The sequence below is a fragment of the Polypterus senegalus genome, chromosome 18, assembly GCF_016835505.1.
Source record: "Polypterus senegalus isolate Bchr_013 chromosome 18, ASM1683550v1, whole genome shotgun sequence".
NCBI lineage: Eukaryota > Metazoa > Chordata > Cladistia > Polypteriformes > Polypteridae > Polypterus > Polypterus senegalus.
This window is the reverse complement of record NC_053171.1, coordinates 23500306-23525179: the sequence shown is the minus strand read 5'-3', so window position 1 is coordinate 23525179 and position 24874 is coordinate 23500306. Positions and strand designations below refer to the sequence as shown.

The window sequence follows — 24874 nt, the reverse complement described above, 5'->3', positions numbered from 1 at the left end:
TGACGTATAAGGCTCCCGCTCCAGTCCCCACCATTCACTCAATGTACGACCCAGAGCCAGTCCATTCATTTGCTAGTGCGGCAACTATTTGAAACAATAAAAAAAAACTGCAACGTACTGGGTTGGTACTCATTGTTAAAAGGCACTATAAAAAACAGAGCTTAAGTAATTTTATCTTTTTGCTTGCACAACATTGACAGTTAACCCAAGCTATTAGCCTGTGATTATTCAAGATTATCATTAATCCTCTCAACAGTCCACATGATCAGAATATTGTAAGATATGTGATTCATAACAAGGGATCCATTGCTACAACAGAGCAAAAACATTGTGTTTGAATTATAGAGGTGTATACTTAGAAATTGTTAAAGTTGTTAGGTGTCACAAAATGCAATGTATGTTTGGAACAAGATAACAAAAAGAAAAGGTAAGGACATAATAGAAAGGTTAACTAAAATGTTCAATTAAGAATGTATTGAAGATGCATTATATGGATTTCTGACAGCTACTAGAATATGGACTTATTGCATAATGCTTAAGCCGCGGTTACATTACGTGACCTCTAGCCATGGGGTGTGTCAAATTTGCCAACTACAGTTGTTGGTCACATTGCCAGCTCATGTCAAATTACACAACTGATAGTGGCAGGCCGTGTCACATTTACCAATCTTGAGGAAACCTTCCAGCAGAGTTGTGCTCATCAATGGTGTGCTGCCTGATAGAACTGACGCTGTACGAAAGGTTATTAGGTATGCAGGTTTGGTCACAATCTAGGACTTTTTTGTTTTTTCTTTCTTCTTTCCATTCTGTCCTGGTTGCGTAAAACTTTAGCCATGACACAGAGAAGTCTCTCTTCTGTTTGTCAGGTCCTAAACACCTGTGTTTCTTATTTCTTGTAACTGCAGTAAGTACACTGTACTTTTGGAGGAGCGTTCATTGATTGTCAGCACTCACACACACAACACCCGCAGCACGACAGGTTTGATTTTGTGAGACAGAGTCGTAAACTAGTTGGAGTGAGTTACGGGGAATGTCACTTTTAAGGAACTGGCATTTATGGCAGCAAGCCGCTGAGTGCCTCTGACTCACTGCGATTAGATAAATGAGAGCTATAACTGAAAACCTCTAGAAAAGTGACATTGTCTATAATGTACATTTGAAATAGTGTATTAAATTTAATTATTACAGGCAATAAAATTTTGTTACTTATTTGCAAATATAATTTTTACAGCTGGGTAATTTATATAATTGTATGTTTGTATAATTGTATAATTGTACAAGTCTGCAAAAACCATTAAGGCAGGAGAAAATGAGTTTTAAAGGATGACAAGTTTAATATTTGAGTTGAATTATGGCTTTGTGATTTTATGTGCTGGTGCGGTTATTAATATCCTACTGAATACAAGGTGGACACAACTGGCATTTACAGTGAAGACTCGTACACATATCTTGCTACCAGCTTGGTTGGCAAGCTGAAATTCAAGCAAAATGTTGATGCTATCATTAGAAAAAAAAAACAATAAAAAATGTTATTGCCAATACTTCATTAAAAATCTCAACAAATCCATACTGCTAAACTCTCATATATTAGCTCTTGCTCTTAACTGTTAAGAACACATACAAGGTAAAGTAAGATTTATGCATTAATATCCTTAAAATTTCACTAAAATTGTGTAAGTTTAATTTTTAATTTTGTCAATGTGTATGGCAACATATGCATGCATATCCGCCAATCAGCATATCTACTTTCTTAGTGATAGCACGATGAAACACAGATAGTTTAATATCTGATGATGAATGGGTTCATCTCACATCTGCAGATTGTACCTTTTGATACACTGTAGCCATATGCTGCATACGCTGCTGCAGAGGCTGCCGCTGCTCCTGCCATGGCTCCTGCCATAGCTGCTGCACTACCAGCTGTTGACTTGCGGCTCCTTCCTTTTCCTGCTGACTTGGTCCCTCCGCTTGAGCCTTTAGGGCGTCCACGGCTTCTCCCAGAGCGCCCCCTACCAGGGCTACAGGTGTCTTGAGATGAAACTCCTTAACAGATAGAAATTAAATAATTAGAAGACATAATAGAGGTTATTCAATAAATAAACATCTTCAACTTTCAAATAAATACATTAGGTAGCAAGATGTTAGCTGGTACTTCTGCCTCTACTACTAATGTTGGCCAAATCATTGTTTGTGTGGTGCTTGCATGTCCCCATAGTGTCACCAAAGGTTTTCATTGGGCACTTCAGTTTTCTCCTACATCCCAAACTAAGTCAAGATAGGTTGAAACTCTGAAACGGCCTCTATGTGAGTGAATCTGTGTATTTATATTTGATTTAAAGCACCCTATGAAAGAGCTAGCCCCTCTATGTTGGGATGGTTCCATCTGGCATATTCTTCAACCCTACCTGTATTGGAATATGTGGGTCCAAAAAATGAACAAATTATTTTTTTTTTTCTGCTAACAAAGTATCAGATATAGAGTTACATAAATATTGGTTTGATAGAAATAATTTTAGAAAATCAACTAGAGACCTATCCTCAGCAGCTTCTTAAAAATCCTGAAAGTTAAATTTCTGAAATGCTCCGAGGCCAGTGAATATCACGATAGAAGGAGTGAATGTGAAGTGCAAAAAACAGATATCTAGAAAAAATAAATTAGCTTTCTAAATACATATAAAAAGATTTTCACAAATTATGTGCATTAAAATAATTCTTTTCTAACACACCACCACCTACAAGGTCAATTTTCAGAGCATTTATGATACTTGTTTTCTTAGTATTCCTAATTTTACTAAATCTATTGAAAAAGTTAATTAAAATTAGCCTGTACATTTCAGAACAAATATATTTTATTGAAATCAGCTACAGCTAAAGCAATATTGAATTCTCCTAAGCATTTTGAGAGCAACACCTAAAGAAACAGAACACTTTCTGTTTATACAGTATATGCATTTAACCACTATAGGAGCTCTGTATGATGTAGGCCCTGGACCACTTGTGGTCCTTGGCCACTTTTGAGTGTTGTGTTCCCACCACATAACTGGAACTAAAACCTTTATGCAAAACATGTGATGTGCAAAGAACTCGGTTGCAGTGTGAAGTGTGGTGCATTTGGGAATTCACCCTACCCCACCTTATTACTTTGAAGTGACTGTGACTTCACGGGTGAGATTATTGCTCCAATGCAGTGCATGGAGCAGCGCACCAGGGAGGTGGCTATGAAGTGCAGCGCTCCACCTTCACCAATAACTCACTAAAGTCCAAATGGATGGAGCCAGTCCTTGTGGTCAACTAATCAGCACAATTCATCACTTGATCCGCTCCCACAATAGTTCCTGGTTGAACATAAAGTACATAGTACATGGAGTAGGAACTAAAAAAAAAACTACCAGGAACTACAAACTTCCCAAATTTCTAAAAAAAAATCCCTGGTTCCTGAAAAAGTTTCTGTGGTGGGAAAGAGCCTTATTTTAACATACTGTATGTTATTGATCACTGCAAAATTGCTTGAAATTAGAATTGTTAAAAATAACAAACAAACATATAAATTTTTTATTTATTCAAAAATTAAAATACACTTACACATGCATGTGCAATCTTAGTGCACCTAAATGAAGATGACAGATGCATCCCTACCACTGAAATATCTTAAAATATCTAACCATTTTCTGATTTGCTCATCTATTTCACAGCCTTGAGGATATGATACTTGTTTCAGCAGTACTGGGTGCAAGTTGGGGATCATCAACAACACAAGTACACACCAAAAACACGCACATCATGTCAGCATGGAGTGGTCAATGAGCCTAACGTGCAGTTTTGGGATGTGGGAAGAAATAATTGAAATATCAACCTGAGCAAAACATAGAGCTGAAACTTTGAACTATGGAGGCTGGTGGACAGACTGAATTCAATCACCTGAACCCTTAGCAGACCCTCCAGTATCCCTGTTATGTGTGTCCTGTTCTGACCCTTTCCTGGAGCTGTGATTCTCTATCAACAAACAGTACTCAATGGATGCCTTTCAAGTAGTCTAAAGGAAAGTTCCTGCAAATACAACAAGATTTTAATGAATCATTTGCCATGTTGTTTTTGAAAAATTGTGACTCGGTTTGGCATTGCTAGTTCAAGTTTAGTGGCAACCTGTTTCAATGCAAATGGATTTTGACATCTTGAATGCTTGAAATTAATGCAGTTCTTTCTTGACAAGCATTTACTTGATCTTACAAAGCACCAAAGAGATTTAACTTGCACTTAAACCTGTAAGACTTGTATATATACTGTAGTAATGCTTATTTACAAAACACAGGCTATATTTAAAAATTGATTGTTTAATTTAATTGCAGACTCCTAACTTTTGGGCTTTGACAACTTTGCCCAACTATTAATCTGGTACAGCCATACAGTCATATGAAAAAGTTTGGGAACCCCTCTTAATTCTTTGGATTTTTGTTAATCATTGGCTGAGCTTTCAAAGTAGCAACTTCCTTTTAATATATGACATGCCTTACGGAAACAGCAGTGTTTCAGCAGTGACATTAAGTTTATTGGATTAACAGAAATATGCAATATGCATCATAACAAAATTAGACAGGTGCATAAATGTGGGCACCCCAGCAGAGATATGACATCAATACTCAGCTGAGCCTCCTTTTGCAAATATAACAGCCTCTAGACGCCTCCTATAGCCTTTGATGAGTGTCTGGATTCTGGATGGAGATATTTTTGACCATTCTTCCATACAAAATCTCTCCAGTTCAGTTAAATTTGTTGGCTGCCGAGCATGGACAGCCTGCTTCAAATCATCCCATAGATGATATTCAAGTCAGGGGACTGTGACGGCCATTCCAGAACATTGTACTTCTCCCTCTGCATGAATGCCTTTGTAGATTTTGAACTGTGTTTTGGGTCATTGTCTTGTTGGAATTTCCAACCCCTGCGAAACTTCAACTTTGTGACTGATGTTTGAACATTATCCTGAAGAATTTGTTGATATTGGGTTGAATTCATCTGCCCCTCAACTTTAACAAAGGCCCCAGTCCCTGAACTAGCCACACAGCATGATGGAACCTCCACCAAATTTGACAGTAGGTAGCAGGTGTTTTTCTAGGAATGTGGTGTTTTTCTTCCGCCATGCAAAGCACTTTTTGTTATGACCAAATAACTCAATACTTGTCTCATCAGTAAAAGCACTTTGTTCCAAAATGAATCTGGCTTGTCTAAATGAGTATTTGCATACAACAAGCGACTCTGTGGCGTGAGTGCAGAAAGGGCTTCTTTCTCATCACCCTGCCGTACAGATGTCCTTTGTGCAAATTGCGCTGAATTGTAGAACGATGTACAGATACACCATCTGCAGCGAGATGTTCTTGCAGGTCTTTGGAGGTGATCTGTGGGTTGTCTGTAACCATTCTCACAATCCTGCTCATATGCTGCTCCTGTATTTTTGTTGGCCTGCCAGACCTGCCTGTGGCCTTCCATTTCTTGATTCCATTCCTTACAGTTGAAACTGACAGTTTAAACCTCTGAGATCGTTTTTTGTAGCCTTCCCCTAAACCAGGAGACTGAAAAATCTTTGTTTTCAGATATTTTGAGAGTTGCTTTGAGGATCCCATGCTGTCTGTCACTCTTCAGAGGAGAGTCAAAGGGAAGCACAACTTGCAATTGACCACCTTACCTCATGACTGGATACACTGGTCTATGAAGTTCAAGGCTTAACAAGCTAATCCAACCAATTTGGTGTTGCAAGTAATCAGCATTGAGCAGTGACAGGCATTCAAATCAGCAAAATTACAAAGATACCCAAATTTTTTGCACAGCCAGTTTTTCACATTTGATTTAATTTCATACAACTAAATACTGCTTCACTAAAAATCTTTGTTTGGAAAACACCCCAGTACTCAGATGTTCCTAGGAAATGAAAGCCATACCACTGTTATCTTTTTTGTTGAAAGTAGAGTAAATTATTATGCAGGCTAAGAGGGGTTCCCAAACTTTTCATATGACTGTATCTACAAAATAGTGAACATAATGTTAAATTGTTTTTTTTTTTTTCAATCAAAACACTGTAAAGTGCTTTTTTTGGGTACAGTCAATGAACAGTCACAGCCAATGAATAATGTTACACATTTAAATAACAGTCATTTACAAAAGTAATGTAAAATTCTCCTATCTGCTTAAGCTAATGCAGGGTCAGCAGCATATCCCAGCTGTACTGAACCAAGTGTGCCAATTTATTTCACATTCATTTAATCATTTACTCATTCATTTACATTTGAGTAACCAGTTAGCATACACATTTGAGGATGTTAAAAAGGAAAAACAGAGTAACCAGAGAAAATCCACAAAGATTCAGGGAAAACATGCAGACTTTACACAGACAATGAATACGCACAGGATTTAAACCAAGGATGCTGGATCCATGGGATTTACAAAGGCAATTACACTTAGAATCAGGTTGCACAATACCGCTGAACAATTCTGGTACCCACCATTCATGTTGTCTGAGACAGACCCAGTAACAGATGCAGGGGAGTTTGTTGCTCGAGATTGTGGAGCAGATGACATTGGATCATCAACAATAACCAACATATCACTACTGCTCTCGTCAGGTGGGATTGATCCAGCTTGAAGCTCACTGCTCATTGAAATCTGCAAATCCAATGTTAACAGAGTAAGAAAATTATGTTCCAATATGATTATATAACTCCCAGCAACTGACATAAGATGGACTTGTTTTGATAAATGCTAAACAATTACATAAACCAAAGTAAATTCAATATGCCATATGAAATCTGATTCCTTTTGCTAAAACAGTTTTTTTTCACATTTCAAATAGTACACTAAATCAGCATACCAGAAACTGAAAGAATGCACATGGATGAGTCTGTGGTTCAATAACTTTGCTTTGTAGTGCTTTACTCTGGTGTTTCAGAATAGAAGCTGTGCCATCTTCTTAATTATACTTACATGTTAGTCCATGATGTCTTTTCACTCACCAGAATAAATGTGCTAAGCCATGCCAATTAGTAACACTAACCTGTCCTAAGTGAGAGAAAATATTCCCGTTTTAAGTATTGAAGGAGATGAACTGGACTGAATAACAGACAATATGAAAATAAGGATTAAGAGATACTACAGAATACTGCTATACTGTTTCAACAGAACTGGGTGCACATTTGGGGACCAATACTAACCCATACACACACCTACATTCGCTCGCAACATCTCAGTATGGAGCTGTCAATTTGCCTAAAATGTACAGTTTTGAGATGTGGAAAGAAATAATTGAATTATCAACCTGATAAAAAAATAGATATGAAACTTAAAACTATTGATACTGCCATACTGGTTTAATACAATCATCTGAATCCTTAGCAAAGCCTCCAGTATTCCTTTTAGGTGTGCCCTGTTCTGACTCTTTCCTAGAACTGTGATTCTCTAGTCTATCACCAAACTGTACTCAATGGATGCCTCTAATGTAATCTAAAGGAAAGTTCCAACAAGTATGACCACAATCTTCCACTGTCCTAGGAAACATTTTCTGAACCAAATTCTTTAGCTCAGTCATTTGCAATGTTATTGCAATGTTATTTTGAAAGAAATGCGGCTTGATTTGACACTGCTTGTTTTATTTCAGTAGCAACCTATATGAATAAAACTGGACTATGACATCACAAATGCCTGTAATTCATGGATGGGATTGTGGTTCAATGATATTACCATTATCTTTTGCAGTGCTTTGCTCTTGTGTTCAAATAGTAGCTGTGCCGTCTTCTCAGTCATACTTACATGATACATACTCCAAGATGTCTTTTCACTGTCCAGAATACATGCACTAAGCTATGGTGACTAGTAACAGGAATATTTCCTATCATATAGAAATGTTTAATATTTGTATTGAATGAGACAAACAGGATTAGATAATAGGATGAAAACAAGGACTAAGAGATTCTATCTCAGGACAACATTTTTTGTTATATGACAGTTATCTAAGAGATAGAAATTTGAGAGTAATGAGGTTAATCTGACACCCATGTCATATTCTGTAGCTAGGGTGTTTCCCTTTTTGACTTTTGCGTAAAACAATACTCTTTTTTTATAATCACTTATGTCATCTGCTAAAATCTAATACTATCTGTCAATACTCAGTGTCTTTCAGTGAGTGTACTCACCAAAACTGCCCTCAAATTTAATATAACAATAATTCTCAAATAGCAGAACTGAAGTCTCCCAAACAATTCTTCACAATACTATACCTTTTTACAATTCTTAGTTCTAATTATGTAGCAGAAATATGAAGAATGACATTATAAGCTCAGCCCTTCACTCAAGAAAATAATAAATTAAAACATTATGAGAAATTCTAAATTGCATTTGGAAACCCACAGATACCACCAACCATGTGATCTGGACCTATACCACCTAACCAGATCACATGGCTTATGAGTGTTTAAGCTTATGTTATGGCTTGCATGAAAGAGTATCTGACATGGACCAGGCTCTATTATAAAACATTATGTTAAATATTTTTGAAGTTTAGAATAATATCTGAAAGTTACATATGTCAAAATATGCAAGTTCAATCTTTTGGCACATTATAAAATAATAAATCAATATATACAAATTTCAAGTAGTTTTGCTTACTTCACTGAAGGGACTTGGTAGTGCTGAATCCACACTGATAAAGGAGTCATCTCCATCAGCTGAAAGATTAGAATTGTCCGCAGAGGGTAGGAATGGAATGACTATATTCATGCCCTCTTTCCTCCTTTTAATATCCATTTCATCTTCCTTCTTCTTCTAGAGTAATGAAAAAATATTTAGGTTTGATAAAATTAGTTGTTCTTTTTAAATATAATTAAACAAAAGCATATACGGCATATGAACCCATATTGTGGTTAGGGTGGGTGTCACAAGTCTAATGCCATCTTCTGTCTCCTTCCTTGACCACCCTACAACATAATATCTCTGCCAACAACCTGATTTGCACAGCTCCTTCCATGTGACTCCACTCATTCTTATCTACCTCATTCACCATATAGCAAATTCACATCACCAACTTAACATCGCACCTCACTTGGTTCATTTTTTTATTTTATTAATTTTAATTAAAAGCAAGTAACAATCCATACAATCAAGTCAAACTTAACAAATCCAAAATTCAACTCCCACCCAAAGAAAAAAAGAGAGAAGAGCCAGCCAACAAAGCAAATCTTTGAAGTAGCAAGAAAGGAAGAGTATCAGTTTCCTCGATATAGAAGCTTATTCTAAAATGTTATTGAATAGATCCTGCCATATTAAAAAAAATGTTTTGAATAGATCTACTGAGAATTTGATATTTTCCAATTTCAAGTAGTACAGGACATTGGTTACCCACTGACTAAAGAGTGGTGGGTTGAGATTCTTCCAGTTAGGCAAGATAAGACTACATGCTAATAGTAAGGTAAAGACGATTAGGATTTGTTTGTCCTTCTCCAATTTAAGTCCATCTGGCAGTCCACCAAACACAGCTGTTAATGGGTTAGGAGTGACTGTGATACCAAGGCTATCTGATAGGTATTCAAAGACTTCTGTCCAAAACCCTGTTAATTTGGTGTACGCACAGAACATGTGGCCCAGTGACGCTGGTGCTCGATTGCAATGCTCACAGGTTGAATCTTACCCTGGAAACATTTTGGATAGTTTTAATTGAGATAAATGTGCTCGACAGAAGATTTTAAGTTGAATAATTGAGTACTTTGCACATATGGAGCTGAAGTGTATTTTGTGAATGGCTGCCTTCCCTTTCTTTTCTGAAATTGTAAGTGACAGTTCCTTTCCCCATTGTGCTCTGTGATCTTTGAAAGGAACAGACTTTAAAATGATTTTTCTAAATTGTGGAGATGCTATCTGAGTTTTAAAGACAGCTCAAAATTTCTTCTGGAATAGGACTAGGTGGAAGGTGAGGAAAATTGGGCAGGTTCTGTTTAGCAAAGTTTGTAGCTTGAAAGTAGTGAAAAAATGTGTTATCTATGTACAAGTCTTGAAACTCTTTAATCTCAGACATTTTCCAGGCATTAAATACAGTGCATGTTTGAGAGGGTGGAAAAAAGTGGTTTTCATGTAGAAGTAAAAGATAAGAGATTCCAAAGTGCTTCCAAGATATTCTGAGTGAATGAAGGACAAGTAGATTATTAGTGTATTGATAATTACTAAATACTGGAGCACAGAGCAGGGAATATAAAGAAGTACTACAGGATTTTAATTCTGTTGTAGACCAGGCTTGAATATGTTAATCAATTTGTGTCAATGTCCAGGTCCTAATGGCCTGTATAATTGCCGCCCAACTCATTTCGGTTCAGAGGCAATGCCATCTGCCTCATTTTCCTCACCTCATCAAGATGATCCAAGCCAGGATCCTTAAAAGATTGCCATGCACCCAAAATAATGGAATTTAGCAGTGGAGAATCATCTCTGAAGTGCCACAACTGTAGTATTTATTTTAAGTGCATTTATGCAGAAATCCGTTTCATGTTTTATATTTAATATGTCCAGCATTAATATGTGTGTTTTTTTCCTCTGCTGTTTTCCAAACATTACTCACTCTGTGCTGGTTCGTAATATTCAAATTGCACTTTAATAATTAAGCTAACATTTATTGCCTAGCTAAGATAGTGCAGATTTACAGAGACAATAAACAGAGATCGACAGAGACAGAACTGGGGCCAGAAACATTACAATTCTGTACTAACCAAAATAAATAAATAGATAGATAAATAAATAAATAAAAAAGCTACTTGTCCAAGAACATGTCATTTTCAACAGATGTGAGAAATCCAGAGGTGTCTTGTTGCTTTTTAAATAATTTAAAGCAGTCAGACCATATTATTTACTAAACTAGACATTTAGAACTGGCTAGGACAATTTTTGTAATTCTGGCACTAAAACATATGAGACAGTAGTTGTTTGCTAGTGGGATTATGTAAACCTAGTTGAACTGGAACAACACACCCACATGTAATCCTACTTAAAAAAAAAATCTCTTTAAAATAAAATGCCAGAAAGACATCATTCTGGTGTATAATGCTGAAACACTACCCTTAAAACAATAAGGGCAGACCTGGTAATGGTAATGGAAAGTGTTTCTCTCCATTTCCAACAGAAGTCATGTTATTTTACGTTTACATTATATTACTTAGCTAACAGTTTTGCCCAAAGTTACTTATATCTGTACTACAGGAACACTGGCAAGTCACATATGAACAAGTGGTGTGGATTTAAGTGGTGCTCATGGTTTACAATCTAAAAACCTCCTTTTTAGGTTATACTGCTTAATGCATCATTTTGTCTCGTATTATCAGAACAATTTTACACTAACAATTTAACTTATATAAATTTGAATGTCTGAATGGCTGTCTGTTCTCTGTACAATCCTAAAGCCTTTGAAAAGTCTGGGCCGAATTTTGTTTCGTTACTCTCTCTACTATAAGAACAAGATAGGCTAACATTGAAACCTGGACACCCCACACCCTCCCGATTTCATTCCCCCTCATCCTTCCGTGAAAAATGGAGGTGCTGTTTCTTTATTAACTGATTTCACCCAAAACTGGTACCGGGGATTATGAATCTGATATTGCTTCATCAAAATTCAAGATGGTGGATCAAATATGGCAGTCCCAAATTTTTCCATGTGAAAAATTGACATACTGTTTCGGGGGTCATTACTTATTTTTTCTTAAAAGCAACAATTTTAACTGGCAATGCTAAAAGAGAAGAAGTGTTTATTGCATGCATTCTTATGATACCCACTTACATGCCTTTTGATTTTAAGTAACTGCAATATTCAGTGCGACTTGCATTTGTTATGACTGTAAGTAAGTAAGGCTCAAGGACGGTCAGTTAGGGTAGCACAAGCAATTTAGAAAATCCATGCTTTTCCCAAGGTCAGCTTTATGTTGCTTGCTCTACAGTAGGCACACCAAAGCATTATACTCCACAGGTGGAAAACAGAAATAGTGTATATTGCAAAGCATTAATAAATTATACTGCAATAGTACATATATGTACTTATTATAGAAGAACAAACGATACACTATATGAATTTGCAAATTAAATGTCACTGAATTAATTCGAAAATGTTATCGTTTCATTTTTACATTTCCACAAATGCTGATGTTTTAAATGTAAGTAGGCTAGCCAATGGCGGGGAGTTTAAGCTAGTATTAAATAAAAAGTAATTTATATACAGTAATCCCTCCTCGATCGCGGGGGTTGCGTTCCAGAACCCCCCGCGATAGACGAAAATCCGCGAAGTAGAAACCATATGTTTGTGTAGTTATTTTTATATATTTTAAGCCCTTATAAACTCTCCCACACTGTTAACATTATTAGAGCCCTCTAGACATGAAATAACACCCTTTAGTCAAAAGTTTAAACTGTCCTCCATGACAAGACAGAGATGACAGTTCTTTCTCACAATTAAAAGAATGCAAATAGATCTTCTTCTCTTCAGGAGCAGAGAATTTCAGAGGGAGAGGGAGAGAGAGCGCAAATAAAAGCAAACAATCAAAAAATCAATACTTGTGCTTTTAAGTTTGCAGCAGCATTTTTTAGAGGAGCGTTAGTATCTTCTAAGCAAACAGCCCCTCTGCTCACATATCCTCTGTCAGGCGCAGAGAACGTCAGAGAAAGAGAGCGAGATTAAAGCAACAATCAAAAAATCAATACGTGTGCTTTTGTGCTTTTAAATATGCCGAGCACCGCAATAAAGCGGCATTTTTTTAGAGGAGCGTCAGTATCTTTTAAGCAAACAGCCTCTGTGCAAACAGCCCCTCCGTCAGGCGCAGAGAATGTCAGAGAGGGTGAGAGAGAGGCAGAGAAAAGCAAACAATCAAGCTCCGCGCGGGATGCATATCTTATAGCATTGAGGAGTTAATATGTAATACATGCTCTGATTGGGTAGCTTCTAAGCCATCCGCCAATAAGCGTCCCTTGTATGAAATCAGCAGGGCAAACAAACTGAGGAAGCGTGTAGCATAAATTAAAAGACCCATTGTCTGCAGATATCCGCGAACCAGCGAAAAATCTGTGATATATATTTAGATGTGCTTACATTTAAAATCCGCGATAGAGTGAAACCGCGAAAGTCAAAGCGCGATATAGTGAGGGATTACTGTATATATATTGTCACACGTGTGCATGGGAGGCAGCTAAAGGGCTTGAATAAGGGCAATTCCGGGCCAGACCGGGATGTGGTAGAGTGCACGGATTCTTTTTCTTGCTTTTCTGTAGACCGCTCACCGGAAAACTCCGCCTGACCCTGTTGGCGTCACTTCCGGGTTCAAACTATTGGATGAAGACCTTTCTGGTTCTGGCCCCTATGATGTCATTTCCGGGCCCAAGCCTATGGATGAAGACCCTTCTGGTCCTCGTCCCTTTGATGTCACTTCCTATACTGACCTTTAAAAGCCTCCACGTTTCCCCTATCCCCTCAGTTCTGTTTTGGACTCCGGTTTATGCACATCAGTGCTATCACTTGCTTCAATTTTGCAGCCAGGAAAATAATATATGAGTGTCTGCCCCAAACCTTGCTATGGATGAAGACCCTTCTGGTCCTCGCCCCAATGCCCTTGTTTCCCCAGCACTCCCGCCACACCAGGATGTCACTTCCTATACTGACCTTTAAAGGATGCTCCGCCTGTTTCAAGGCGGAGACCTGTTATTAAACAATTTGTTGTGGGACGACCCGGTGCAGCAGGGGACCCCACCCACGACCGCTGGTGCTGCGTGCACCAGTCCCGCGGGGTAAAGGAACCCCACGGACCGCCAGGGGTCCGCAGGAGGGCCGTTATTCCCTGAAGCGGGCGGGCGGCGTGCATTGGAGAGTGCAGCGGGCTCCCACGATCGCGCCGTTGCTGGAGGCGCCCGGGACGGCATGGCGTCCAGAGAGGCCACGCCGAGGACGTTTCCTCGGTTTGACGGGACCTGGGAGGTGAGTTCTCTGCCTATCGGCAGCCGGCCCTTGGGGGCCGGGCGTGTGTTTTGTTTTCCAGGCAGGGACCTCCCGGATCCGCGTCAGTGGCGGGCGCATGCTGGTCTGCGGGGCTCCGGCAGCGTGGCGGCAGCCGCGAGGGCTGCGGAGGAAGAGACGCTGCAGCTCGAAGGTGCTGGCAACAGCAAGGCTGCCGGCAAGCACGCCGCCGCAGAAGGAGAGCCAAGATGGCCGGACCAGAAGTCCCTCCCCTGACAGGCACGCGATTGGACGGTGTGTCTTGTGTGCCCGCCGATGACTGCAGAGAGGCGGGACCAAGGAATGTCCATCACGGGCAGGGGGGAGACCCGATTGGGCCGGAGGAGAAGGCCCACAGGAAGTGGCCGGCGTCGGAGGCCGACAGTCAGGTAGGCTCAGCGTCGGTTAACTTCCTGTCTTTGCCGGCTGCTTTGGCGGAGCTGAGGCGCCCTTCAGCCCGCCGGGCAGCGTGTGTTGCAGGTGCTATGTTCCCCTATCCCCTCAGTTCTGTTTTGGACTGCTGAAAAGGCGGTTTATGCACATCAGTGCTATCACTTGCTTCAATTTTGCAGCCAGGAAAATAATATATGAGTGTCTGCCCCAAACCTTGCTATGGCTCTTGGTTGAGGCATTTCCGCCACACTTGGGCGTGGCCAGAAGATTGCCGGGAACACCTGGGGCTCATCCGGGTCCTATATATATATATATATATATATATATATATATATATATATATATACACAAACGTTCACAATATATATACACAAATGACAAATAAAACTAATTATGAAATAGACAATCAGTACAATATACAAGAAATCAGGCTGGACTATAACCCAACACTGGGTAATTTGAAAAGGCTTTTCAAAGGAGCAGCCAAACAACACAAACTTGCAGATACTAAATATGATGCAAAATTATTTTTCAACATATGAAACTAATTACAAAGCACCACCATCCAGTTTTAAATACAAAATGTAAGCAGTTAAATTAAGGTAATACTAGAGTGTCTTCTGTTTCAACACAAAGCACTGCCAAGTAAACAGAACTAATGATCATGGTATAGTTGCTAATGTAGTCTGACCTAACATGATGGGAAACCAGCTGAGAATAAAACAAGTTAGAAAATGCATGTATGGCATAACATTCAGGTGCATTAGGAGCTTAGTTAACAGACTTCAAAGTTGGAGCATTAAAACCTTGTTAGTTACTTCATCAAAGAGTCACTTATCACATTTTTGTAAATTAAAAAAAGTTTTGCAACAGTGAGTCATACATAAAAATAGCAGCAACAGCATAATATAGTTACCCATGTCAGTAAGAATGCAATATCACATAATTTAAAATATAGTCTATATTGGCTTGTAGTGACTGAATTGTATTCACAGATAGCAGAGTCCAACTCAAGCGATGTAAAAACAGTACTGACTGATGTCCTGATGTTGGTTGTGGAGACTCTGTGACTAACTGAAGGTCAGACTTCTTAAACATAACATTTTTGAAAGACATACCTGAAGAACAGTTAAAATCTGTTTAAGGCTGTTAAAATTGTCTGCTTAGAACAATAAATAAAAGCAAGTCTGGAGTTCTGCCAGTAAATGATAATGTGAGAGTAATAGTGAATCATTATAATGTGCAGATAATGCAGCCACGAGTTTGTTTTTAATGTAATGTAATATTTGTTTACTCTATGGTTATAGAGTGATACTTATATAATGCCTTTCCTCTTATATTTATTTCTAGGTAATGAACTTTTTACTTTACTTTTACAATTAACTTACCTCAAGCTGCAGGAAAAGTGAACTCCAATGGCATTTGAATGTCTAGTATTACTATTACATACTTGGCCTTCAGGAGCAGTTGTTGGACGATTAAAAGTGCAATGTACATAAAATATATACAAAGTATACAAATTGAAGTGACCCTTCTCAACGTTAAATTGAAAAATGAAGATTTGTATTGAAATTGCCCAGAATGTTTCTCTGTTTCAAGATAAGACAAGTTCACACATTTCGGCAGTGCTTTTCAATGGAAGATTTTGAAATTTCAAAAATGCTCTATTCGATATATCTCAATGAAAATTCTCACCAGCAAGTTGAGTCTTTCCATGCTGACAGACAGACAGACTTGCAACTGCAGTAGGTGGTTTTTGCATTGTATGTGAACACAGTTTTTTCTGTCAAACGTGTAACATTTCTGTTGTTTCATTGCAGTGTGCTAAGCTGCCAATGTAACTGGAAAAGTATGTCCTCTTCAAGATAAAATCAAACTTAAAGTAAAAAAAAAAAACGCAATATCAACAGCAACTAAGGTGGAGCAAGTTTGTTTAGAAGGAATATTCCAAAATTAAAACCAGCATATCCCATTTCATAAAGCAGGTGTGAAAATAAAGTCTTAACGAAGGCTAAAAAAATAGTTGTTGTCTATTTATAAAATATAAATAGACAACAAATGAGACACACAATGAGGCAAAAAACAATGGGGGTCAGACTCCTCCTGTGAGAAGCTGACAAAAGACATTACTGTCAAAATAACACGATTAGAAAGAGCGGCTCTTTATGGTTGTGGTTGCTTAGAAGAGCTCGGAGGTGGTTAAGCCAATCTGTGGTATTGGCCCAATTAGCCGAAAAGCACAAATAACCTCAACCCAAGCTCAGGAATGGGGTTAAGTCCTTAGCATGGCACCACATATTTAGCAAAGCATACCTTTTCTGCATATTTTTCTCTTTTTCTCTTGCGATCTTTTACTTTGCTGGACTCTTCCTGTTGCCTTTTTTCTTCTTGTCGCTGTCGTACTGATGAAAGTAATAACAGTTATAAAAATAAGTATACAGTATGTCACTCTCTCCTAGACATAATCATCCTTATAAGATGACTCCCGAAAGTCAATAACTGTGTCATATTTCTGTCACACATCCATACCACTAAAAGTTATAATTATGATATTAGTACCAAACGGTCAGTGTTTATATCTTTTTCAGCACTTGCTAGAAGGCGCATCAGTCATCACAAGGCACTTCGCAAATCAAAGAGCAACTCCCAAAATTAAATGGCAAAAAAGAACCAACAGGAATGTCAAATACATTTCTAGATAACAAATTTACAAGTTTATTTTTTCATGTTTTGGCTAATGCCTTCATCTAAAGTGACTTAAAAAACCTATACTCATCCATGATTACTTACTTACTGTACCTTTTTATTTATTTGTTATATATTTTTTTACATTACAATGCCTTAGCCTCTACACCATATTGAATTGAGAGAAAATCTTATAAACTGGCAACTGTCTTGCCATACACTCAGAACAAGAAGCAGCGCTCAAAATAAATATGATCAGTGTTGGTGGGCTCTGTAAGTAACTCAAACACTGTTTTTCTTCTCAAAATAAAACGTGTGAGGAAGGCAGATATCACAAAACACCTTGGACTCTGAGAAATCTGTTGCTTCAGGTTTCATAAATGTAAAAATTTCAAATGCTTGAAATGCAATGAATTACACCACTAAGTCTAATATTTCTGTTAGTTATATAATGGTGAGGTGGGGGCAGCATTAAAATTCTGAATGCAACTTGACTTTAGCCTTGACACTGAAGGTGGCACTGAAAGCTATGTTAACACATGGTTTTGAGTAACAGAATATACACAAAATATCTTACATTTCTTCTCAAGTTCCTCATCATCCAAAAGCAGGCTCACTACTTCCTTTGGTTTCAGAGTGTCGGGTTTAAAATTGCCCCCTGAGATGACCATTCGCTGAATCTGCAAGGCAGAATTACAACATGCTGAAAGGTTACATTTTACTGCATGACGTCACGTCTCTAAACACACAGAAAAATAAACTTAAGATAAAGGATGAAATAGCATAAACTGTGTGCCAAAGTAAGGAAGCTCATAGGGTTTACCTTCTAATGTTGTATTTAATCTACATAAGACGACATGCCACAGTGAACTTGCCCAGTTTTGTGGAAGGAATAAAAATTCAGCAGAGTCATATCAGCACTTTAAGTCCATGGGTACAGCTCATATTTTACTTTGATTTAATAATCATCACGATGATTGGTTACTGTATTACATTGATACAATTATGGTTATTAGTCAGTTTCTTTTTACTTCCCAGAAATGATCCAGTGTCTTTAGTGTAATTAAGCAGACTTATTCCTACCTCACTCTTCTCTTTTGCTCTCTGTAATATTCTTTCTTCAATTGTTCCCTTACAAATTAGCCGATAAACAGTCACTTGCTTAGTCTGACCCAGCCTGTGCGCTCTGTCCATGGCTTGCTGATCTACAGTTGGGTTCCAGTCACTGTCATAAAATATGACCTGCAAAAAATAAATCAATAAATAAATGAACAAACAAAAAATACCAATTTGCCATCAACTGTGCAGGAGTTATAAGACACATTTTGCTATGTATTTAAAAAAAAAAACTAATCAAAATAAAATTCAGAACACAAGTGTCTCATTTTATAGTAATACAACTAAACAGACACTGATGCCAAGTTAGCATTTGTACCAATCATCCCTATCTAGGCTTGCTATTGGGAATTAAAGCTTTGCATACATCTCTGTTGACAGACTATTTAACAGAAAAAAAATTTAGTTACAGTTTGCCACAATTTGTTTTGTATCCCTTAGTCCCAAAAAGGGCACCTCACTTATAAAGGAACCTTGAAATGTCATTATGATGGCCAAGTTAGCATTTGTACCAATCATCCCTATCTAGGCTTGCTATTGGGAATTAAAGCTTTGCATACATCTCTGTTGACAGACTATTTAACAGAAAAAAAATTTAGTTACAGTTTGCCACAATTTTTTTTGTATCCCTTAGTCCCAAATAGGGCACCTCACTTATAAAGGAACCTTGAAATGTCATTATGATGTCCACATGGTTTTCTCTTTACTCGTCTTCCAAATGTTAAGGAGACTGTTATTAGTGAGTGCATGTATGCTCCCTGTGATCCAGGGAAGGTGTCTGCCTTGTGTCTTATGCTACAGAAAATTCTGCACTCTGAAAATCAGGCTCAGGAAAGGTATAGGTCAATGAAAGCATCGTGCCAACATCACACATGAGATCTGCAGGAATGCCCTCCCTGACTTTAAATAAGGAGGCTTCTGGATATTGACAACATCTTCTTGGAAGCTCAGAACCCGAGTTTGATTTTTTGGTTTGGTTGAAAGGTACTGCTTGATATGGATGGACAAGAAAAACGTAAGTTAAAGATGCTATCATAAGGAAGTAGTAAAAGGAAATATTAAATAAAAAAAGCACTGAATAAGTAGTCTAAAATAGAGGTACATTTATACTGGCAGTGTTAGCTTATCTCTGGTAGACTGAATTTTCCCCCACTATATAAGCATAAATAAAATGCACATAATCCTGCCCATAGATTGGAACAGAGACCACCTTATGTATGTGTAGATTCATATACATTATATACGCGTATATTCGTAAATTATATGTGTCTCAATTCTAATATGACTGCAACTCTAACAATGCAACTTGTGTGAGGATGGTAAATTTGTATACTGGCCCATAAATTAAAAACTTTAAAGTTTTGCAAACTTTATACACAAACCATCATTCTTCCGACTGCATCACCTGTACTGGCTGGTGAAGTTGTGCTCTCTGATGAAAGAGTATTTTGGACAAACTGTTACAGAAACACATGAAAGTATTCGCTCTATATCCCAGCGTTGGTAACTGACTAATCTTTATTGATATCCCCTTCTTCATACCAATCCTGGCCACCACACATTTAGTGCAGACGATAAATGAACTACATGCATTAACGACAATGTGGCTGAGTGCCATCTCTATAATATATTAACTACTAGAAGTGTATTCATTCCCTCAGGTGTGAAGGATACTGAAACCGGTGAATATTATGTTGTACTAATAGCAAACATTATGTTACAATCAGGGCAAATGCATGAACATTATGGGCCTGTATGCATGAGTGCATCTGGCTGTGTGTGCAATCGTTTCTACATTTTTTTTATTACACTGGTTTCTTTAATTATCATGCTTAGCCATGTACAGTAGGCAAGCAGGGCTTGAGGAAATGTGGTACTGACTTAATAATTTTGGTTTCAGGGGTTCCTTCAAGATATTTAAGCGTGGATTTCTGCAGTGGCTATGGAGTACTTTTCTCTTTACTTTGTGTGACAAAGGTATTACATTCAACTCAATGTTTTTCAATGAAAATGGTGAAAACTTTTTTTCACTTTTTAAAACTTGACTTTAGTTGGGGAGGCTTGGGGGAGGAGTAATGGATGAGCAATATGTGTATATTCTTATTTTGTTTAGGGCCGTCTCCCCGATCCATATGGTTCAATTTAAATCTGGACCTTGGAGTTAATGTACACCTTTTACTTTATTCTGGTGTCTTGAAGAGTTTACGTAGAACATGGTGCTTACTTATATTAACAGCAGATAAATGTCTGGTACATACAGATGAGCCACTGCAACAAATTGTTTTTTGCTAAGGTATTGCATTTTAGATAATTTTTTGAGCACTTCTCTGTTAGCTCTTACTACCAGTTTTGCAAAGTTAATTTCTGCTGTCAGTTCTGAAGCCTACATACATGACGACTGCATAATATGAGAGAGCTGAGTGAAGAGTGCATATATAAAAAAGGTCAAATTCAAAGAGTCAGTCACTTCAAACAATTCTCAATTAGTGCTATCTTCTTTTTGCAAACTCGGTTATCCTGTTTATAATACTGTGGTAAGTTATGAGAATCTGTCTTTATGTCATTCACATTCAACAGAGTAATCAGTTTTGTAACTAATTTATTTTTATCTAAAAACTTATTCCAGTAATAACTAGCTTTCCTTTCATGAAGGTTTACAACACTTACAGTGTCAGCCGCTGTTAGGTTAATTCCCAAACCACCAGCTCTTGTGCTTAAAAGGAACACAAAGATGTCCGTTCTGAGAAAAAAAACAAAAACAAAAACAAAAGATGACTACAAGTTTTTGACCATAAACTTCTGCAGTCTCTATGTAATCAAATTTTGTCAATTTATCCACAATCAGTCACTTTAAAGCCACCAGTGAACTGCCTTTGTTTGAAGACTGTAAGATAAACCCAAAGTACTTGTAGGAAACCCATATATTTGTAAATGTATATATGGATTTCCTAGAAATCCCCTGGTGTTCTCTCATAGTTTAAAGACATAAAGGATGGTTGATGGGTGATTTTAAAATGTCCTGGTAAGAGTGAAGACGGGATAGGTGAGTAAATCTACAGATGAAACGCTAGAGTTACTTCCTGTCATTTTATGCATGGTTCATAGTAACTGTGTAGATTGGCTTTATAAAATATTTAATAAAAAAAATTCTAAAACGTTAAATCATCATAAGTTATTTAATAGTGTTTGATGAAGAACTGTGAAAGAGCTATTTGCAAAAAATGGACATGTACAGTGGGGCAATAATAATGCAAAGGGCAATTCATTGTCATGTTCATTTTATAAAGGTAGAAAATGTCTTGAAGAGTTTCTGTAGAACATGATGCTTATTTATATTGACAGCAGATAAATGTGTGGTACATAGAGATAAGTCACTGCAACAAATATTTTCTTTGCTATGATATTTCATTTTAGAAAAAATGTTTTGACCACTTCTCTGTTAGCTTTTTCAGCCAGCTTTGCACGGTTCATTTCTGCTAATGAATAACGTGTCCAACCTACAATAACAATGTGTGTGATATTAACTGAAAATGCAAGAATTTCAATGGAGAAGTATTTTTTTTCTGCTTTAAAACCTCTTTTTTGACCATGAATTTCAGTAAGTGGTTATCAGGATTTTATCTTATGTAATGTTAAATATCTTTGGTATGTAAACGTTCACAGAGATTAAAAGGACAGACATGCCACCTAATCATAAAGTGAAGTGGCTTTATGGTTCTACCCATGGACATGCAGTCACTGATCAAGCCAAACACAACTGTGTAATTCACCTCATACTGCCAGATTCAATGTGCATCACTTGTGTACAACAATGTGATTGAATGTTTATGAACGTAGCACCATCACTTATCTGTTGAAGAAGACCATAAGGGTGCTAGATCTAAATAAAGATGGCCAAATGCTGCACATATATTCAATTTAGGCTCTGATTAGTTGAAATAGTTATCAGACAAATGTGCAAAAGTGGAGAAAAATATGTTTATCCATCAATTATCCAACCCACTATATCCTAACTACAGGGTCACGGGGGTCTGCTGGAGCCAATCCCAGCCAACATAGGGCACAAGGCAGGGAACAAACCCTGGGCAGGGCACCAGCCCACCGCAGGGCGTGCACACACACACACTCACACACCAAGCACACACTGGGGACAATTTAAAATCACCAATTCACCTAACCTGCATGTCTTTGGACTGTGGGAGGAAACCCACGCAGACACGGGAAGAACATGCAAACTCCACGCAGGGAGGACCCGGGAAGCGAACCCAGGTCTCGTTACTGCGAGGTAGCAGTGCTACCCACTGCGCCACCGTGCCATTCATATTTTATCTATTCAAATAAAAAAATATTTTCTATTTACATCAAAATGTATAATAATGGTTTTAGGCCACCTTACAAAAAGTGGTAATTTGTATGTCCTAGTGTTAGCCGGAGGACTTGAAGTTTGCCTCCCTCCACTGTGATCTGCTGATATCCTTGTGTGTTTTCACTTTATTTCAGACTTAACGCATCTTTCTTTCATTTGTGTAAAAAAGCACATCACCTTTTTTAACATGTCCCAAATGCACTACAACCCCTGCTAGTGTTTCAACTGAATATATATATATGTTTTGTAAGCTGTTTTTAATAAACCGATTGCCTTAAAGTGCGCAATAAAGCAAAGCATTTTATAGATTTAACAATAACAATTTATTTAATAAAAAAAAAAAAAGTTCAAAGTGTACATACTTAAATTTACTTTACACAGGAACAAAATTGAAATTAAGATTGTGGATTTCTTGTTAGAATACAGTGTGCTTGGTAGCAAAAGGTAAGTGAGCAGCTGCAGGCAGCAGTTTCATGTCCTTTTTGGACTCATCAGAAACTGGTGGCCATTCCTGAATTTTAGTGGAAACTATGATCTGCATTAGTCTTACCGGCTCTGGAAATCTGCCACCATGTCTCGCCTCTCAGAAATTTTTGAGGATCCATCTAGTCTCATGTACGTATGCTTGCGATAAACCATATATTCCTGAAAAAAAAAGTTCAAAATAACATCTATTAGCAAATCTGCAGTGTTTGAAAATTTCAAGACAACTAAAGCATAGGTGGAACTGCATGGCACTCATTTTTCTCATTCAGTTTTACAAAAGGTAAATGACTGAACCGCTGGGTGCCTGATGCCTTGGCTAGTTACAGCATACAGCTTTATAAATCAGAGTTACAGATTGAGTCTTTTTCATTAAGTTCATTTTGACAATATATTTTTATGCTTTGTTTAGCTCAATCCAAGCATTTGACAAGAGACGCTTGGAATTTTTCCCAGATATGAAGAAGAAAGCGAACAAGTTATATAACATTTCACAAAGACATGTTGGTATCTCTCCTCCTTGAACCGTCACCTTATCGTGGTGGAGGGGTTTGCGTGTCCCAATGATCCTAGGAGCTATGTTGTCCGGGGCTTTATGCCCCTGGTAGGGCCACCCAAGGCAAACTGGTCCTAGGTGAGGGATGAGACAAAGAGCGGTTCAATAAACCTCTAATGAAGAATAAAAACCTTGGACGACGTTTTCCCTTGCCTGGACGCGGGTCACCGGGGCTCCCCTCTGGAGCCAGGCCTGGAGGTGGGGCTCGATGGCGAGCGCCTGGTGGCCGGGCCTGCACCCATGGGCTCGGCCGGGCACAGCCCGAAGAGGTAACGTGGGTCCTCCTCCCCATGGGCTCACCACCTATGGGAGAGGCCAAGGAGGTTGGGTGCAGTGTGAGTTGGGTGGTGGCGGCGGGACCTTGGCGGTCTGATCCTCGGCTACAGAAACTGGCTCTTGGGACGTGGAATGTCACCTCTCTGAAGGGGAAGGAGCCTGAGCTAGTGCGCGAGGTCGAGAGGTTCCGGCTAGATATAGTCGGACTCACCTCGACGCACAGCTTGGACTCTGGAACCAATCTCCTTGAGAGGGGCTGGACTCTCTACCACTCTGGAGTTGCCCCCGGTGAGAGGCGCCGAGCAGGTGTGGGCATACTTATTGCCCCCACTGGAGCCTGTGCATTGGGGTTTACCCCGGTGGACGAGAGGGTGGCCTCCCTCCGCCTTCGGGTGGGGGGAAGGGTCCTGACTGTTGTTTGTGCGTATCGCCAACAGCAGTTTGGAGTATCCACCCTTTTGGAGTCTCTGGAGGGGTTGCTAGAGGGCATACCTTCTGGGATTCCCTCGCTTTGCTGGGAGACTTCAATGCTCACGTGGGCAATGACAGTGAGACCTGGAAGGGCGTGATTGGGAGGAATGGCCCCGATCTGAACCCGAGCGTGTTTTGTTATTGGACTTCTGTGCTCGCCATGGATTGTCCATAACGAACACCATGTTCAAGCATAAGGGTGTTCATATGTGCACTTGGCACCAGGACACCCTAGGCCTCAGGTCGATGATCGACTTTGTGGTCGGTCGCCGGACTTGCGCCATATGTCTTGGACACTCGGGTGAAGAGAGGGGCGGAGCTGTCAACTGATCACCACCTGGTGGTGAGTTGGCTTCGATGGTGGGGGAAGATGCCGGTCAGACCTGGTAGGCCCAAACGTGTTGTGAGGGTCTGCTGGGAACGGCTGGCAGAGTCCCCTGTCAGAAGTAGCTTCAACTCCCACCTCCGCAGAACTTCAACCACGCCCCGAGGGAGGTGGGGACATTGAGTCCAATGGGCCATGTTCCGTGCCTCTATT

At 38.8% G+C, this 24874-nt stretch overlaps 1 protein-coding gene across 2 annotated transcripts in view; it reads right to left on the bottom strand.

The window, feature by feature from the left end:
• Positions 1-24874, bottom strand: part of ino80 (INO80 complex ATPase subunit) — a 182991-nt gene that overhangs the window by 2503 nt on the left and 155614 nt on the right. The window contains exons 28-35 of one of the 2 annotated variants that reach the window (XM_039741457.1): positions 23101-23195; positions 20852-20924; positions 18152-18310; positions 17646-17748; positions 16697-16785; positions 8647-8802; positions 6492-6651; positions 1828-2043 (exon numbers count right to left, since the gene is read on the bottom strand). In XM_039741457.1, the coding sequence (XP_039597391.1) occupies positions 1828-2043; positions 6492-6651; positions 8647-8802; positions 16697-16785; positions 17646-17748; positions 18152-18310; positions 20852-20924; positions 23101-23195 (1051 nt within the window). The remainder of the gene's footprint in view (positions 1-1827; positions 2044-6491; positions 6652-8646; positions 8803-16696; positions 16786-17645; positions 17749-18151; positions 18311-20851; positions 20925-23100; positions 23196-24874) is intronic. The other variant, XM_039741458.1, reaches the window with a different exon arrangement.